The 16242-nt window shown below is 38.4% G+C and overlaps 7 protein-coding genes and 1 non-coding gene across 10 annotated transcripts; 2 read left to right on the top strand and 6 right to left on the bottom strand.

Moving 5' to 3' along the window:
* Positions 1-215: 215 nt before the first annotated feature.
* On the bottom strand, positions 216-1753 carry LOC9316286 (desiccation-related protein At2g46140). The gene is made up of 2 exons (XM_021027015.1): positions 1327-1753; positions 216-674 (listed from the first exon to the last, which is right to left on the bottom strand). Exons 1-2 carry the CDS (start codon positions 1575-1577, stop codon positions 425-427), a joined length of 501 nt encoding a protein of 166 aa, XP_020882674.1. The 5' UTR covers positions 1578-1753; the 3' UTR covers positions 216-424.
* Positions 1754-2583: 830 nt separating this feature from the next.
* LOC9316285 (zinc finger BED domain-containing protein RICESLEEPER 2) lies at positions 2584-5277 on the bottom strand. The gene is made up of 3 exons (XM_021029122.1): positions 5154-5277; positions 3105-3470; positions 2584-3033 (listed from the first exon to the last, which is right to left on the bottom strand). The coding sequence occupies exons 1-3, from the start codon at positions 5275-5277 to the stop codon at positions 2996-2998; spliced, it is 528 nt and encodes a 175-aa protein (XP_020884781.1). The 3' UTR covers positions 2584-2995.
* A 932-nt stretch (positions 5278-6209) lies between these two features.
* Positions 6210-6996, bottom strand: LOC9318118 (probable WRKY transcription factor 43). 2 transcript variants are annotated; one of them, XM_021027319.1, is made up of 2 exons: positions 6612-6996; positions 6210-6500 (listed from the first exon to the last, which is right to left on the bottom strand). In XM_021027319.1, the coding sequence occupies exons 1-2, from the start codon at positions 6767-6769 to the stop codon at positions 6329-6331; spliced, it is 330 nt and encodes a 109-aa protein (XP_020882978.1). In that variant the 5' UTR covers positions 6770-6996; the 3' UTR covers positions 6210-6328. The 2 variants fall into 2 exon arrangements, with proteins under 2 accessions (XP_020882978.1, XP_002880217.1); XM_002880171.2 differs by having other exon boundaries at positions 6210-6512; positions 6612-6993.
* TRNAE-CUC lies at positions 6987-7059 on the bottom strand. The gene has a single exon. It is a non-coding gene; the product is annotated as a tRNA-Glu (tRNA).
* A 93-nt stretch (positions 7060-7152) lies between these two features.
* Positions 7153-9312, top strand: LOC9316284 (3-methyl-2-oxobutanoate hydroxymethyltransferase 1, mitochondrial). The gene is given in 6 exon segments (XM_021028390.1): positions 7153-7467; positions 7725-7878; positions 7881-7909; positions 8297-8650; positions 8747-8800; positions 8898-9312. Coding segments are annotated over 6 exon segments (1041 nt in total). The 5' UTR covers positions 7153-7251; the 3' UTR covers positions 9132-9312.
* A 578-nt stretch (positions 9313-9890) lies between these two features.
* Positions 9891-11223, bottom strand: LOC9316283. Its single transcript, XM_021028391.1, has 5 exons — positions 10814-11223; positions 10590-10744; positions 10438-10504; positions 10230-10281; positions 9891-10141 (listed from the first exon to the last, which is right to left on the bottom strand). Exons 1-5 carry the CDS (start codon positions 11172-11174, stop codon positions 10051-10053), a joined length of 726 nt encoding a protein of 241 aa, XP_020884050.1. The 5' UTR covers positions 11175-11223; the 3' UTR covers positions 9891-10050.
* An 8-nt stretch (positions 11224-11231) lies between these two features.
* LOC9318117 (sphingoid long-chain bases kinase 2, mitochondrial) lies at positions 11232-13699 on the bottom strand. Its single transcript, XM_021028389.1, has 12 exons — positions 13387-13699; positions 13170-13246; positions 13003-13056; positions 12838-12897; positions 12679-12756; positions 12539-12585; positions 12413-12453; positions 12248-12332; positions 12049-12163; positions 11851-11973; positions 11660-11760; positions 11232-11569 (listed from the first exon to the last, which is right to left on the bottom strand). Exons 1-12 carry the CDS (start codon positions 13580-13582, stop codon positions 11440-11442), a joined length of 1107 nt encoding a protein of 368 aa, XP_020884048.1. The 5' UTR covers positions 13583-13699; the 3' UTR covers positions 11232-11439.
* Positions 13700-14302: 603 nt separating this feature from the next.
* LOC9318116 (protein BPS1, chloroplastic) lies at positions 14303-16228 on the top strand. 2 transcript variants are annotated; one of them, XM_002882004.2, is made up of 2 exons: positions 14303-14518; positions 14992-16228. In XM_002882004.2, exon 2 carries the CDS (start codon positions 15003-15005, stop codon positions 16044-16046), a length of 1044 nt encoding a protein of 347 aa, XP_002882050.1. In that variant the 5' UTR covers positions 14303-14518; positions 14992-15002; the 3' UTR covers positions 16047-16228. The 2 variants fall into 2 exon arrangements, with proteins under 2 accessions (XP_002882050.1, XP_020883946.1); XM_021028287.1 differs by lacking the exon at positions 14303-14518 and adding an exon at positions 14571-14806.
* Positions 16229-16242: the final 14 nt, after the last annotated feature.

The raw sequence follows: 16242 nt of genomic DNA, 5'->3' as shown, positions 1-16242 counted from the left end.
CATCGAAGTTTACATCAATCTCCGTGACTTGGGGAAAATAGTCGAGTATTCATTTTGTATGGGATAACTGAGAAATTATGGTTTGAATAAGCATGTTAAATTAGTTTTTTCCGTTGTTGGTAATCGAACTTATGACCTGTAAAGACCCGTATTCTTGCACTTGTAGTTTTAGTCTTACTTTTACTCAGATGTCCAAACTCTCGACATAATGAAAATAAGAAACATAGTTTTATACGAAGCAGCTAACCAAAGTTATAATCCACAACATACATAAAAAACCAATAAAATCCTTATTCCTTAACAATCCAATAACAAAATCAACCATGAAAAGAAGGATTCCAGAAATGTTATCTCCGATCGTTTATGTTTATAGATCGTACGTTATTGAAAATTAGATTATGATTAAACTATAGTTGAAATAAAATTAAAAGAAGTCGCGAAGGGAGGGGAGCTTGATCTCTCCCTGAGTAGAGACAGGAATGGTGATGTCACCAACAACAGGAATGTCGAAGGTCAGCCCAATGTCGAGTTGATAGTCAATGTCCCAGTCCATACACATGTCCTTCATCAGACTAACCGCTATGCTATAAGCCACCTTAACGGGTACGTCCAGAACCGTCGTGCCGCTCCCAACCAACGAGCCCGGGTCCGGTATTGTGCCTGACGCGATCGTCCTACGCATGCCACAAACATTATTAATCATCACATGATGAACAAACAAACGCTACACCTACACATGACGTTGACGTGTGCGTAACGTTATTAGTATTTTAATATTTTGTATACATGTGTAAATATATACATTAGCCTAGGATTCATATAAATGCTAGATATCATCGATGCACATGGATAATGAAATTAGTATATGGATATATGTATTAATGCGGCACAATGCGAAACGTATACAATTAGTAAGAAAATCAGATCTAGCCATTTCGGTATATATCGAGGCAGACAATTTACCAACGAAATCCATATACATATCAAATACTTTTATCAATTCATAATCAAACATTAGATCGGATGCATATTTTGATTCATTAATACAAAGATCGGATACACCTAACGAAAAGTACCATGCACATTTATAAGTAAAAATTCTCAAAATTTAGAATCACAAATTCTATTCGAAGCCTTAGGCTATAGATCCGGTATACGGATTATATCATGATCTGTGTAATAACAAGTGCACAATCCGGATTTTCTTTTTCTTTAAATATATGTTTTGCTTCCTAAATTTCGTTCGTCCGATGAAGAGTTAACGTAGATCAGACGGTACAGAAATTATAAATTAAAAGAAAGAAAAAAAAAAGAAGAGAAGATCACCTTGTGGCACTCTTGAGGATGTAAGAGATCTGGCAAATAGGGATGGATTGAGAGTAAGGATTCTTGACGGAGACCTTGGCGTGATAATCAACTCCTTCACGTGTAACGCCTTTGAAATCAACGTCGTCCACGGTGGCTTCCGGCGTCGGGATATTCGCCAGCTTCTCCGCAAAGAAACCTTTGGCTTTGTCCAACAAGCTTGAAATCACGGACGCCTTTTCTTCCACCACCTTTTCATCCGCCGATGCCATTCTTCTTCTTTTTTTTTTTGTTGTTTCTTCAAAGGATCAGATCTCTCTTTATCTCTCTCTCTCTCTCTTTCTAATGTCTACGGCTCTGTCGGTTCTATATATTTGCTACCTCTTTTAAGGATGATAAATACCTTAATTGCCGGAGCGTGACATTTTTTTATTTTTCTTTAGTTGGTGAAAAAGGAATCATATAATAATTTTTTCATCATTAGAAAAGGAATTAGATCCTTTTTTAGAGCAGCATGGTCATAACGTGCGTTCTTACTTCTTTGCTCGTCCCTAAAAAAAAAAAAAGAAAAAAAACATATTTATCATAGAATATATTATTATTTTTTTGTATATTTTGGCTTATAAATTAGCAATATGTTTTTAGTAGTATCCGAACAAATTAATTAGTAGTTGTTTTACTATTATGACCAATTATTTCTAATAGATTTACCATTACTAAAACTTAAAACTTTAAAGATATTTAACAACTACATGTTGACTAGTACTACTTTTCTAAACATTAACTTTTGGTAAATAATCCTAAGAAGATGGAAATTTAAGAGATTATTTTATCTTTCAAAAATTTGTCGTCAAGACATATTTTTTTCCAATTTTAAAACATTATTTGAGGAATATTTAGAGATAAACATCATTTGCTTAAGTTGAAAAGTGGATTTATGGAAGAAAAAAAAATATATGAAAATGTAGTTTTTTTGTTTCTTCTTTAAACTCGCCAATCCATATTTATTGGTACACTTTGTGGCTTCAACGTCGCCAAGACTTGTTCGCTTCTTATTTTCCGTGCCTATTTAAGGAGACTGATCAAAACTTCAAAGCAATTCATGTAATAAACTAGGCTTGCGACTTTGAGCCGAACGGTTAATTCGGTTTCGGTTCTTCGGTTTTTCGGTTTATTCGGAATTTGAAACCTATTCCGAATTGAACCGACTAATAATTCGGTTCGGTTCGGTTCGGAAACGGTTTAGTCGGTTTTTGTAATTCGGTTTAGTCGGTTTTCTACCAAAAAGAAGAAAATTAAAATTATTACAAATTCAGAGCATTCATCATGAATATACAACAACAACTCAATAACTTGACATAAATGAAATACAATAGATACATAAGATCTTCCAAAAAACAATTAACCTGAAAGGAATGACAAAAAACCAATGATCCATTACGCCTAAGTTACTATAGAGCATGGATGCATTTGGTATGTTGTCATTGTTCTCCTGACGCCAAAAGAGAAAGAGTTTGTTGTTCAAAAATCAAAAATAGAGAGAGAAAGAGACAAGCCTTTAAACCTTGAAGATCATATGTGTTTGTCGTCACCTTGTCTGTTAGGCAGAAAAATAAGAAAAAAACAAAACTGACTTGTTAATGAAAGACTAAAGTAAAAGATCGAGTGTACCTCAATTTCCAACTCCAATTCAAGGGCCAACTGATGATTGGGCATGAGTCTGTGAACCTACACAAGGCAAATGAAATGTAATTGAGTCTATAGTAAAAACCAAAAAAACTTAAAGACAGAATGATTACCTAAAGACTCATGAAACTCCAATTCTTCAAACATTTGAACCAAGTTTGCTAACTTCTCCTCATGAATGGTATTTCTAAGCCATTGTTGAGTGCAAATCAATGATTCAACCATGTGTGGTGACAAGCAACTTCGGAAAGGGTCCAAAATACGACCACTGGTGCTGAATGCAGACTCTGAAGCCACAGAGGAGACCTGAATGGCAAGCACATCTCTTGCTAACTCTGATAAGATTGGGAATTTAGAACTGTTCTTCCTCCACCAGCTTAAGACATCATAATCCAATCCCAAACCATTTGTAGTTCTTGGCACTTGTTTCTCAAGCAAGTAAATGTCAAGTTCACTACTAGCTTCTTCATTTGCAGTCTCTGCTAACATCTCAGAGTACAAAGAGTCCATCCTCTCATAACCATCATCATCTGCCAAATCAAACAAGGCACTTACATCGGCTGCTTCTCCTTGATCACTTCTTGTTGCACCACTATCACCTTGAGAAGAGGTGCTCAGCCTCACCACATACTCCTCATATAGCTTTTTCATCACACCCCTAATCCCTGATCTAAGATGATTAGCTTCCAGGCTATCTTTCCCATACAGCTTGTCAAAACAAAGACTTGCAAATTGCATTTTGTTCCTCGGATCAAAAACACTTGCAATAATCACAAGCGGATTCATGTTGATAAGACCATCCCAATACTTCTCAAATTTAGCCCTCATCGCCATAGCTTCTGTCTTCAATAGTGTATCACTGTTGGTGCTTAGATTGATCAAATTTCTCTCAATGGTCACAATCTCATTGTAGCAAATAGAGGATGTCACTGATTTAGATGCTGAAAAGGATAGAGTGCAATTGAAAAAGATTTTCAGAAACTTACATAACCTTTGCACTTCTTCCCAGCTAGCAAAAGTCGGAGGACCAATTCGTTTGCCAGCATCCTCATCATCATCACCAGCAGCCTCTCCATTTTCCTCATCCTTTTCCATGAAATACTCATTATACAATTTATCCTCAGCCAACATCTTATCAAATGCACCCCTAAACTTGATTGCGGCTGTGAGCATAAGATAGGTGGAATTCCACCTAGTGACAACATCGAGGCACAAGCTTCCTCTACTTGCATTTCCTGTCTCAACCCTTGATTTAAAAGACTTAAGTCTGTCACCCGATGACCTCACATACTTGATAGCATTTCTGATAGCCATTATACTATGATTAGCTTTTGCTAACCCATCTCTAACTATCAAATTTAGAATATGAGCACAGCAACGCATGTGAAGGTACTCACCACCTTTTACTAACGCATAAGGATCTCGCATAATCAAATCCTCTGTGAACAACCGTAAAGCTTTCTCATTTGCTTTTGCATTATCTACAGTGACTGTGAAGACCTTCTTGATGCCCCATTCATCTAGGCAGCCAATCAAATGTGATGCAATGGTATCTCCCTTGTGATCAAGGACAGGCTTGAACCAGATGATCCGTTTCTGCAATCTCCAATCTTTATCAATCCAGTGAGCTGTCACCACCATGTAACTACAAGAAGTTGTGGTAGCTACCCATATGTCTGATGTCAATGAGACTCTCTGTTTTTCCTTACCAAACAACTCCTTCAAATTAGCTTTCTCTTGCAAAAACATTGCATAACAATCTGTAGTGGCTGTCTTCCTGCAGTGAACCGTGTACATGGGGAGATTGTTTCCACAAAATCTCCTAAACCCCTCTGATTCCACAAATGCAAAAGGCAGCTCACAAAGCACTAACATCTCATTCACTGATCTTCTAAACAACCATTTATCATACTTGATTGCTGTCATTACACCACTGCTATCTCCAGCTAACACTTTCTGATTATCACTCTCATACATCTTGAATAACTTGCACCTTTTGATGTGATTGGTCATAGCACTTGTTCCAGTTTTGACTGTGTCGCACCCAATCAGTTGGCCACAGTATCTACACTTGCTTAAAGCCAGATTGTCTTCTTGCTGAACGAAATGCTTCCACACAGGTGCTCTATGAGCTGGCCTTTTCCTCGGTTTGACTGCAAAACCAGAACTTGATCTCTGAGATTTGGTTCTTTTTCCTCCAACTGAAGAGGGAGGTGGACCATCTTCTTCTCTATCAATCTCTTGACCAAGATTGTCATCATTGTTGTTTTCTGATTCCGACTCCATCTGCGAATTAAAAGAACAAACAATCAGACAAGAGATTACATAATCAAATGAATAACAACACATAAAAACAAAATGCTCAAAGCCAACTCATATCTATAGTAACGTTCATGATTAAATATGTGAAGGTATAATCAGAGAGACAAGAGATGTGAAACGCCACCGCCACCGCCACCGTCGGAGGAAGAAGGAGGGTGAAAGTGGAAGTGGGAATCGATGAGATACAGAAGAAGAAGAGAGAGAGAGAGAGAGTACCAGTGTAAGAGATAATGGCGAAACGAGAGATTAAAAGAGAGAGAACTTACAAAACAACTACAATCGAACACTGGTGATGAAGATCGAAGTCGAAGAACACACGGAGTAACGGATGATGAAGATCGAAGCTCAATATCTCGAGTTTCGCCGCCTGAGAGAGAGAGACTGCGATTAGGTTAGGGTTTATTTTTTTAACAACTAATGCCTGATATAACGCTTATATACTTACGGATAATTTTCGGGTAACCGTCGGTTATGTCTATTCCGAACCGAACCGAATGCATAACCGAACTAATTTTATAATCATTCCGATCGGTGCAAGTTTACAAATATGAACCGAACCGATTTGTCCAAATTCCGGTTCGGTTCGGTTCGGACAAATCGGTTCGGTTCAATATCCCAGGCCTATAATAAACCGTAACTGACTTGGTATTTGTCTCATTGACATTGCTCATTGTATAAAATAAACAATGATCACTCACGATGAGCCAATAGTTTATAATTCAAACTAAATTAAACTGGTTATGGGCTGGAAAACTTCAACCGAAACCAAATCCGGTTTTATTCGGTTTACATGACGATGTTTGCTCTGTAATCACGTGACAATCGTTTCATTCGGATTACAATTGATTTGTTTTTTTTTTTTTGGTTATATGATTAAAACTGATCTATAATCAAAATGAGATTGAAACTATGAACATATATATTGACATATATGATTACAAGGCTTTAGTTCGCTCCGTTATATGAACTAGCTAGGGAACGTTAGATCGTTAAGATATATATACACATAATTAGATTAGGTGATCAACTTAGACAGGAACTGCATTTGATGAAGAAGAGGTGTTAGGGTTTGCATGTGCTCCTCACAAGGATGGTTATGGATTCCTTCATAAGTTGTCTCCACCATGTTCGTCTCCTTCGACAGCCTCTGAACTTGCTTCTTCACGTTACACATGTGTTGTGTGCATCTATAATAGCTCCTTTTGATTTACTCGTTTTAAAATTCCGATTTCATATGATCTCAAGTGAGAAGAAACACAAAAACTACAATTTTTTAATTTTATTTTTTGAGATTTTACCTGGGATACAAGCTGTTCTTGACGGACTTCTGACCGTACTTTCTCCATCGATAACCATCATCAAGTAAATCTGAATCACTCTTTGTGCGAAACGCAAATCGCGGATTTTTCATCTTCTTATGACTGATATCACGAGAAGAATCGAGGAGGCCATTCATTGAAGAGGAGATATGATGAATCAACAACGAATGTGATTCCTTTATCAAGATTTGTGTGTTAGAATTCTTCCTTTGATTTGTATTGAAGAAATATATAAAAGGTTGAGAAGCCACATTCAACTACTTCAGACCAACAACAAAAAAAATTCCTTCACGTCATCACACACGTGTGAGACTAAAAAACCAGAGACATGGTTTGGTCTGTTGACTAAAAAAGCTCCGTTGCCGGAACTCGAACCCGGGTCTCTCGGGTGAGAGCCGAGTATCCTAACCAGCTAGACTACAACGGATATTGTTGATTCTGTTACATTATATTTACTTATAGTAAAAGTATTACAATTCCTATGCTTCATTTTTGCCATTGCTATGCTTGATTTGTGTGTGAAACCCAGAAATGAATCTAAACAGACTCTTATGGTTTCTTCAAAGATTGAAAAAAGTTTCACACAGTCACATAGAGTGGTTTATTCATCGATACAACAATGGCTTCGTCACTCACTAGGAACTGCTCTCGCTTCTCCAAAGCCATCTCTGTCCGTTTCATGAGTAACCTACCGGAGAACACCGTCTACGGAGGACCAAAGCCGCAAAACCCAAACCAAAGAGTGACGCTAACGCATCTCAGACAAAAACACCGGAAAGGAGAACCGATCACCGTCGTAACTGCCTACGATTACCCATCCGCCGTTCATTTAGACACAGCTGGCAGGGCCGGCCCATGGGTAAAGCCCATGAAGCAAGGGCTTTAGACATCAAATAATTATAAGTAGTTTTAGGGGCATCAATTTTTAAAATGTTACTGTGGTCTAGTGGTTAGATTGAAGTCTTTTGTTGTACAGGTCATGGTTTCGAATCCCATACATGTTAAAACTTGTATTTTTTTTTTTATAACAGCTTTTGCTAATGGGCCAAATTTTTTTTGCTTTAGGCACTCAAATAGTTTGGGCCGGCCCTGACAGCTGGTATCGATGTTTGTCTTGTTGGTGACTCAGCTTCCATGGTTGTTCATGGTCACGACACAACACTTCCTATCTCCTTAGACGAGATGCTTGTCCATTGTCGAGCCGTTGCTCGAGGCGCTAAACGGCCTCTCCTAGTTGGTGACTTGCCTTTGGTACCTACGAGTCAAGCTCTAGTCAGGTAAAATTGAATCTTTTCCTCTCTGAAAACATGAATTAACCATATTTATTGATAAGCCATGTTCATCTGCTTAGTACTTGTGTAGGTAATTAGATTCTTGATTGCAACACTCTGTGGGAGTTACAATGTTAATTTCATTTCCTTATACATTGTTTAGGTAATTGGATTCTTGATAGAAAAGTCTTAAATGCTACATTATGTGTCAATGCTTGTGTAATCAGAGATTTAGCTTCCTCAATTTCGAGGACCAGTCATGTGATGATCAAAGTTCACCACATTTTCTGATAACCCTTTAGTACTTGTTTATGCAAAGTAGATTTTTGACAAGATTTTGTGTCATTGAAACAATTTAGGTCCCTGATTTTTGGATTTAAATGTTGGTTTCAGGCGGTTGATACTGTTGTTAGGGTTTTGAAGGAAGGAGGAATGGATGCGATTAAGCTCGAAGGAGGATCCGCTTCTAGGATCACTGCTGCAAAAGCCATAGTTGAAGCAGGAATTGCGGTTATCGGTCATGTGGGTCTAACTCCTCAGGCGATCAGCGTTCTTGGTGGTTTCAGACCCCAAGGCAGAAACATAGCTAGTGCTGTTAAAGTTGTTGAGACTGCAATGGCTTTACAAGAAGCTGGATGTTTTTCTGTTGTTTTGGAATGCATTCCACCTCCTGTGGCTGCTGCTGCAACCTCTGCCCTCAAGATACCAACCATTGGCATTGGGGCTGGACCATTCTGCAGTGGACAGGTTTTATTTGAAAAGTTTCTTCTTTTCGGTTTTGTGTGTAGCCAAGTGACAAATTTGCATTTCTTATACCTGTTAATTGTTTTCTTGGAAACGCAGGTGCTAGTTTACCATGATCTTCTTGGTATGATGCAACATCCACATCATGCCAAGGTAAAATCCTGACCCAACTGTTGTTTTCGAAATGCATTCTCTTGTTGGTTGGGTCGTTATCAACATTCTTCTTGTTTCATGCTCTTAAATTTCACAGGTTACTCCAAAGTTTTGCAAGCAGTACGCTAATGTAGGAGAAGTGATTAACAAAGCCTTAATGGAATACAAAGAAGAAGTCTCTAAAAAAGTGTTTCCAGGTCCTTCTCACAGTCCTTACAAGATCACAGCAAGCGAGCTCGATGGGTTCTTAACCGAGTTGCAGAATCTTGGCTTTGACAAGGCCGTTTCTGCAGCAGCTTCAGCAACTGAGAACATGGAGCCTTCAAAGTGACAATTGTATTCCAAAATCTTGAGATACAGTGTCAGTTGTACTACACTAGAGAATTATCATTTTTTTTCAAAAGAATGCAAATTTCATAAACCACTCAAATTACTGAATACTGATTACAGAAACTGAAAAAGATTGTTCTAACAAGTTGGGATGTCAAAGTAAGAAAGACGAAACTTTTTTAGATGATGCCAATCTTGTTTGCAACATTCAAGGCATCATAATCCGGTGTCAACCTCACACGAGCCTTATTGAGTCCATCGGGTCTGATCAAAATGTTAAAGTTTCTTAATACAAATAAGCAGTGCAACGTCAATAACATTGAGAACGCTGTGCAGCGGTATGACCAAATGGTTGATTCTGGATGCTCTCTGATTTAAGAAATATTACGCTTTGATCTCTGGTTTGTGCCAAGCTAGGCGCGACCATGATGCCCTTAAAATGGTGGAAAAACTGAAACGAGCTGGATTGTCTCTTGACTTGCTGGCTTATAACATGCTCAGTGGATTGTTTTGTGATAAGAACAAGGCAGATGAAGTTTATGAGTTGTTAGATGATATGAAGGCAGCAGGATTGATGCCTGATTCCATCACTTACAAGTTACAACACTTATGTCCATTGAACCAAATCACATCACTATAGAAAATCTAATGAAGCTGCTCCCCGAAGTTGGTGAATCGAAAAAGCTGAAGAAGTTCATGCAAGATTTCTCTGTTGCTTCTCCAACCGAGAAGGATGGACCTTTGATTTAAGCCGAGCTAATGAGACAGGGATAGTATGTTTATATGTGTCATCTTCAATAGATTCATTACAGATCTCTAATAGTACAGTATCTCTAATAATAGTATTAGTTTCAGAAGGAAGTTTCCACATATTTACGGTTTAAAAAATCTAATTTGAAATTGACATCATTCTTCATCCACTAGTTTTGTGTTCCCCCCACTAAACCACGGCTGGGTCTCAGAAGTTGCTTGAACAGAGCAATCTTAGGGACATTCCAATGCTCCACGTGCCTGCAAGCAACATTCATCAAAATATGTTTAACCAGCTTCTTCTTCTTCACAAAAGATTTCAAAGTTGAAAGAGATTAGTGTGTTTTACCTGCAAATTTTCCCGGATTCTGGGTCGAAAAAGTATTCCGTGTAACCAGTTGCTGTAAAAACAGAATTTTCCCTTGTCATGAATTTCCATAAAAAGACATTAAAGTTTTGTCCTTTTTATCTTCATTACTAATCATTGAAGCTATAAACTTTTATCCTAAAAGGGCTACAAAAATCTGAAACTTTTATGGTTTCCTTGATAAAAATACCTGAAAGAATGGGTTTCCATGGAAACGACATAACACAGCTAAATTTCCAATGTCCAACTCCTTTATCCTGCAAAACTCATGACGGAGCTCCGGTGATGAAAAAAAAAACAAAACTTTGACTCCGACATCGGAAAAAAAAAATCATCTTTCACCTCAAAATTCTCCCATTTCATGAGCTTCATATTGGATTTCTCGATTAGGCTTCCGAAATTAGTGCAATTCCTTTTGAAACGAGCAAGACCTTTGAAGGATCCAGCCGGATCAGCGAATTCACACTTGTCCTCATAAACCTCAGGCGTCAAATTACCTGAAAAGTCAGATATTCCGATTTAGACATAAGAACTCATATCACACGATTTGGATGAATTTTACTGACCTGTGACGAAGTAGGATCGTTTAAAGTCTTGTTTAATCGAGTCCACGACAGCTACACGAACGGCTCTTCCAGAACAATCAACAGGAACCTCAAAGCCTGTCACAATCGGAGAAGTCTCCGGAGATCGGAAAACGGAAGCAGCGATTCCAAGTAGCTCGGATCCGTACCAAGCGATTTTGAGTACAACATTCTCCGGCTCGGGTGCTTTACTTGTCTGTGGCTCGTTAGTCGGATTTTGTCCTCTGCAACTCACTCCAGTTGCTTCAAATCGGCGGTTCAGCCGGAAAATTGAACGACCACCATCGCCGGAGAAGATTGGATTAACGATGGCAATGGAATGAAAGGAAAGAGAAGCTACCATTTTTTGGATTCAGTTGTGTGATTGATTGATTTAGGAAAATGCGACTTTTGCTTTAAAAAGTATCTGTTCGTGGTTAACAGAGACCACACAATAAATAGTGATAGTAACGAGCAACACAAGTAACGCGAGCATAGAAATCTGATTCGCTAAACAATGAATCAAATTAGTGGTTGTTTTTCAGAAGAAGAATCCATATAGACCAGATAAAGTTGAAGTATTCTACACTTTTCTTGGCAAGTTTATCCTAAGAAATCTGCGGTTTTGATCAACAGATCATGTCGATGGCACCGGGTAAAATCCGAAACTTTCTAGGTAGAAATCCAAGATGTTCTCCATCTGATTGAACATAGATACTTCCACTGTCTGAAATCTCTTCAACTTCAATACTTAGTACACTACAAGAGAGGAAGCATAAAGGTGGTGACTTTTCTAGTGCTAAGGTCATTTAAAGGACAAAATGAGAAGAAACAAAAAAAAAGTCTTACCTTCTTGAAGTCACATTGTTAACCGAAAGATGCGTCCCATTGTATAGCTTATGAAGTTTAAGTACGAAATCATACCATTTGAAGTCTTGAAGAACCACAACCTACAGGGAAGAAGTGTATGATGGTCAAGACTCTGAGAGCTATCGTATTCACTACATAGTATTTGGGATTGAAGAAACGAATTGTTGCACTTCAAGATTTCCATTTCCAGGGATGGCGTTGGGTGTGATTTTCATTCCACCACCAAAGTATTTAGCGTTTCCAACGCAGAGAGCAGTGACCTGAGGATATATTTCCCATTCACCTCCATTGACCTGAGAAAATAACACAAAGCTTTCAAGTGACTTGCTACGGTGCAGAAGGAATTTCGCAAAAAAAAAATTGCTTACTCTGATTCTCATATCTCGGTTATGATGCCCCATGAAAGCTTGTAGGGCACCAATTACATAGCACAAGTTTCCAAATTTCTTGTATTTTGAAGCGTAAAATCCAGCCTTTGCGCTCCTGCAAGTAAGGAGCAACAAAGGAAAGATTTATAACCGCCTCATTAGGGATCAATCACACAGGAAATTTCCACGATATCCTTACAAATGAACATCAGCTACGTTGATGAAGTAATGCAAATCCTTTCCTTCCTTGTCGATAATACCAACATCAACCCGTGATCGCATCCCTGAGATAATGCTGGTTATGTGATATATGAGACATAAATATAACTAAGTCCTAACTCCTCAAATGGATTCAGTGACATACCTTTAGCAATGCGCTCCACCGCCTCACAAGGATCATTGTTCCTAACAAATGCAGAATATAATTAACATATGGCTCACCATAAGTTTTGAAAACAAATCACAATAAACAGAAGTTGCAAAAACTAACCAACCAAATGTTCTAGCAAAATCTGAACCAGTACCTAAGGGAATCAGCTGCAAAAAAATAGGATGGACTGAGATTGAAATTTGTAACTCCGCAAGAGATATACACAAAAACAAGTAAAAAAGTCAACTCAAGCTACTCACACCAAGTGCAGTCGAATGACTAGCTTCGCTGTTGAGATTACCGACAGGTTTCCCCTCCCAAAAGAAACCATTAACAACCTGTGGATTAAAAAAGATAGAATGAGTGGAGCTAAGATTCTCCAGAGCTCAGTTCTAGCAACAAAAAATGGCAATTCCTACCTCATGAAGTGTTCCATCACCTCCAACCGCAATGACAGCATCTGCACCATCCCTTATAGCCTGAGAGGATAATTAGAAGCAACAAACGATCAGCATAAAACCAAATAGACAAGACACAGAATACTGTACCCATCAAAGTTGTATATTACTTTCACTGCTCCTTACCTCTCTTGTAATGTCAATGGCATGAGAAGGACCCGATGTTAATGATTCACTTACCTGGAGAAACAAACAAGAATACGGGAAAAATCAGTTTAAGGAACTGAAGAAAACGAAAGGAGATGGCATCACTAACACAGGGGCACAAAAAAGCAAGTGAATCAAAAACTCACATTACAGTCTTTACCAAGACGAGATCGAAGGTAAGGAAGCAACTTCTTCCATTCTTTAGCTGTTCTACCATTAGCACCTAATTTCATATAAAGGATATAAACCCTAAACCCCAGTTCCAACACGAGATTGATTCTCATATAAAAACATCATTTTCAAATCCAATGAATTTCAAATCTCAGTCGTTTATTTGTCAAGTGAGTAAAAGGGCAAACACACCTTGAGGGTTTACGACGAAAACGAGCTCACGGAGGCCGGAGGAGGAGACGACGGCGGAGGCACTGCCACCACCACCACCGCGAAGGGTGAAGTGATCAGAGGAGAGATCAGAGGTTATACGTTGCTGTTTCCTAGGGAACGAAGGTTGTTTCGCCGTGAAAGGGCAAAGTGGAATGCAGCAAGTGGATCGTAGCATTGTATGGCCGCAATTCGGCTCCGGGAGACATCATCGCCGTTATCAAGTTCATCGCGCGATTAGACACTTACAGAGACCCTCTGTTTCAGCGAGAGGCTTTTCTCAACGTTTATGGGCTGGTTTTTCTCTTAAAAGTTTTAAGTCTATATTGGGCTTAAACCCATGGCCCATAAAACATAAATGTATCTTAACTAGATAATAGTATAAATTAAGGAACAAGAAAAACGAGTGAGGTAAATAAAATAAAGACAGCTCTTTAGTCTTTGTCCGGATGTGAGAGTGGGGCCATACTTTTGCCGACCGGTTTTTTCATGACAGCTGTCATATGGGCTTTGCGGCCCATTTCTTACGCAATTTTCTAAGGAATTCGTTACGTCAAACAAATTTTATGAGTTGTTTGTTTATCTTAAATATTTAGTTGTTGATTCCGTAAAAGAAATATAGTTGCTGAAAAAAAACTACTATTATTTACATGAATTTAACAATTAAAAAAAAATTGAATAGTCAAAAATTTTCCGACTAAATCTTCTAAGGTGTTTTTTTTTTTAAATCAATAACGGGAGTCTGTAGGACGTGGTATTTTTAATTTATAGCCGTTAGATTTGGTTATAATAATTAAAAATAAACAAAGACTACGCCAATCACTTATTTATAATCCCACGAAATCGTCTCATATTATTATATAGCCGTCCACTTTCCGCTAAGAGATTAAACTATACACAGGGCTGTGACCAATTAAATCCTAGCAGCCATTCATAATTGTACACTTGGAAGTTTGTAATTAGTTTTTTACGTGACGGGCCGTGACTTTATCAAACTCGACCTCCGCCATACATTTTTCTCAGCAGACCGAGTCAGAAAATTCAATGAAGCAATAGAAGAATCATTTCCACAAGACTTTCCCTGTGATTTCTTCATCTCCGGCAACTTAATACGGTAAGTTTCGTGGAAATTGAATTTTGTGTTATCCATAAATCTCCTTTTCTTTCTGTGTGTTCTTCTGTAAATCGAAGTCTGCGTTTTTAGTTTTAAGATAGATTTTACTATTCGATGAAGAGTTTTTACCTAACTTGTGTGGGGTTCTTCGAATTTGGGAAAGATTGGAACTTTTATCCTAATTCCTTAATTCTGGACTTCTTCAAATGTAGATCAAGGCTTAGAACAATTGATTATGTTTTTGTTTCCATCTTCAAAGATTGATTTTGCATTATTTCAATAAAGGAGGTAATTTTTTTTAATTCAAGATCTCTAAAGTTGTCAGCTTTTTGAGACTCTTAAGGTTGGGACTTGGGATTGTATTGTTCCTCGATTAGCCCTTCCATGTGTGGCAACATTGAGTTCACATCAAATCGGTTTGTATGATTAATCATCAACATGATTCTAACAATACTTCTGTTTTCATTTTTCAGTATCTAGCAAAATGAGCCGAGCACAAGATCCACCCCGAGGTTTCTTCCCATTTGGAAATCCCTTTCGGATGTTATCACCAAAGGGCTCAGATTTATCACCATGGCTACTTTCTCTATTGAACGGCTTTGAGCTACGTTTGGAAGAGAGACTAAAGAAACTTATGCCTAAGAGCAAAGATGAAATCCTCACTTTATCGTGGATGAAGCTAGCTATGGAGTCACTCTGCGAGACTCATAATAACATAAACACTCTCATCACTGATCTCCAGCTTCCTGTCTCTGATTGGGAAGAGAAATGGGTTGATGTTTACCTCAACATAAGCGTTAGGTTACTAGATCTCTGCAATGCCTTTAGCTCAGAGCTCACACGTCTCAACCAGGGAGATCTCTTCCTCAAGTGTGTTCTGCACAATTTACAATCGGATTCCGGGGAGAAGTATCTCCAGGCTCGGTCTTCGCTTGATAGCTGGAGGCAACATGTTAATGCAAACAACCCTAGAATTGAAAACTGCCGTGCGGTTCTAGACAGTCTTGTTAAGTCTCTGAGCCTGCCTAAAGTCAAGAACTCGCCTAAAGGAAAGGTTCTGATGCGAGCTTTTTATGGTGTGAAAGTTCAAACGGTCTATATATGCAGTGTATTTACCGCTGCCTGGTCTGATTCCACCAAGGATCTTTTCGATTTACCTGTCTCTGAAAAACCATTGTGGGCAAAGGTCTTTACTGATATGCAGAGTGTTGTAAATGCTGAGATCAGACACATGTTGTCTTCCGGTAGAACCACGATTCTCAAAGAGCTGGAGAGCGTTGATGCTAGTGTCGAGAAGCTATACCCGATGATCCAAGATGGCGTTGATCCTGTCGAAGTTGAATGCTTCAAAGATTATGTTATGGAATTGGGGACACAAGCTGAGAAATTGTCTCAAGGGTTGGATCAGTTACTGGAGGAAGTTGATAGTTTCTTTAAACTGACTTTAAGCGGGCGCGATGTGTTACTCTGTAATCTTAGATCAAGTGACTCAATCTCTGGCAATGCAGTTGGAGAAGATGTAGAATAAAACAGTAAGGTGAACAAACAAGTTTAACCCCTACAAAAGGCAGCTTTAGGTCAATGAAAAGTGTTTCTCTTTTTGTTTGTTTGAGTCCATCTGCCGAGCATGTCTCTTCGGTTTTGTGTGTTGGTCTTGTCTGTATGACTGTATGAAATCAATTCTGCAATATAATATAAATATGTAATACATCTGTTTGGCTTGA

This window comes from Arabidopsis lyrata (assembly GCF_000004255.2).
Source record: "Arabidopsis lyrata subsp. lyrata unplaced genomic scaffold ARALYscaffold_4, whole genome shotgun sequence".
NCBI lineage: Eukaryota > Viridiplantae > Streptophyta > Magnoliopsida > Brassicales > Brassicaceae > Arabidopsis > Arabidopsis lyrata.
This window is presented reverse-complemented; position numbering and strand designations above follow the sequence as displayed.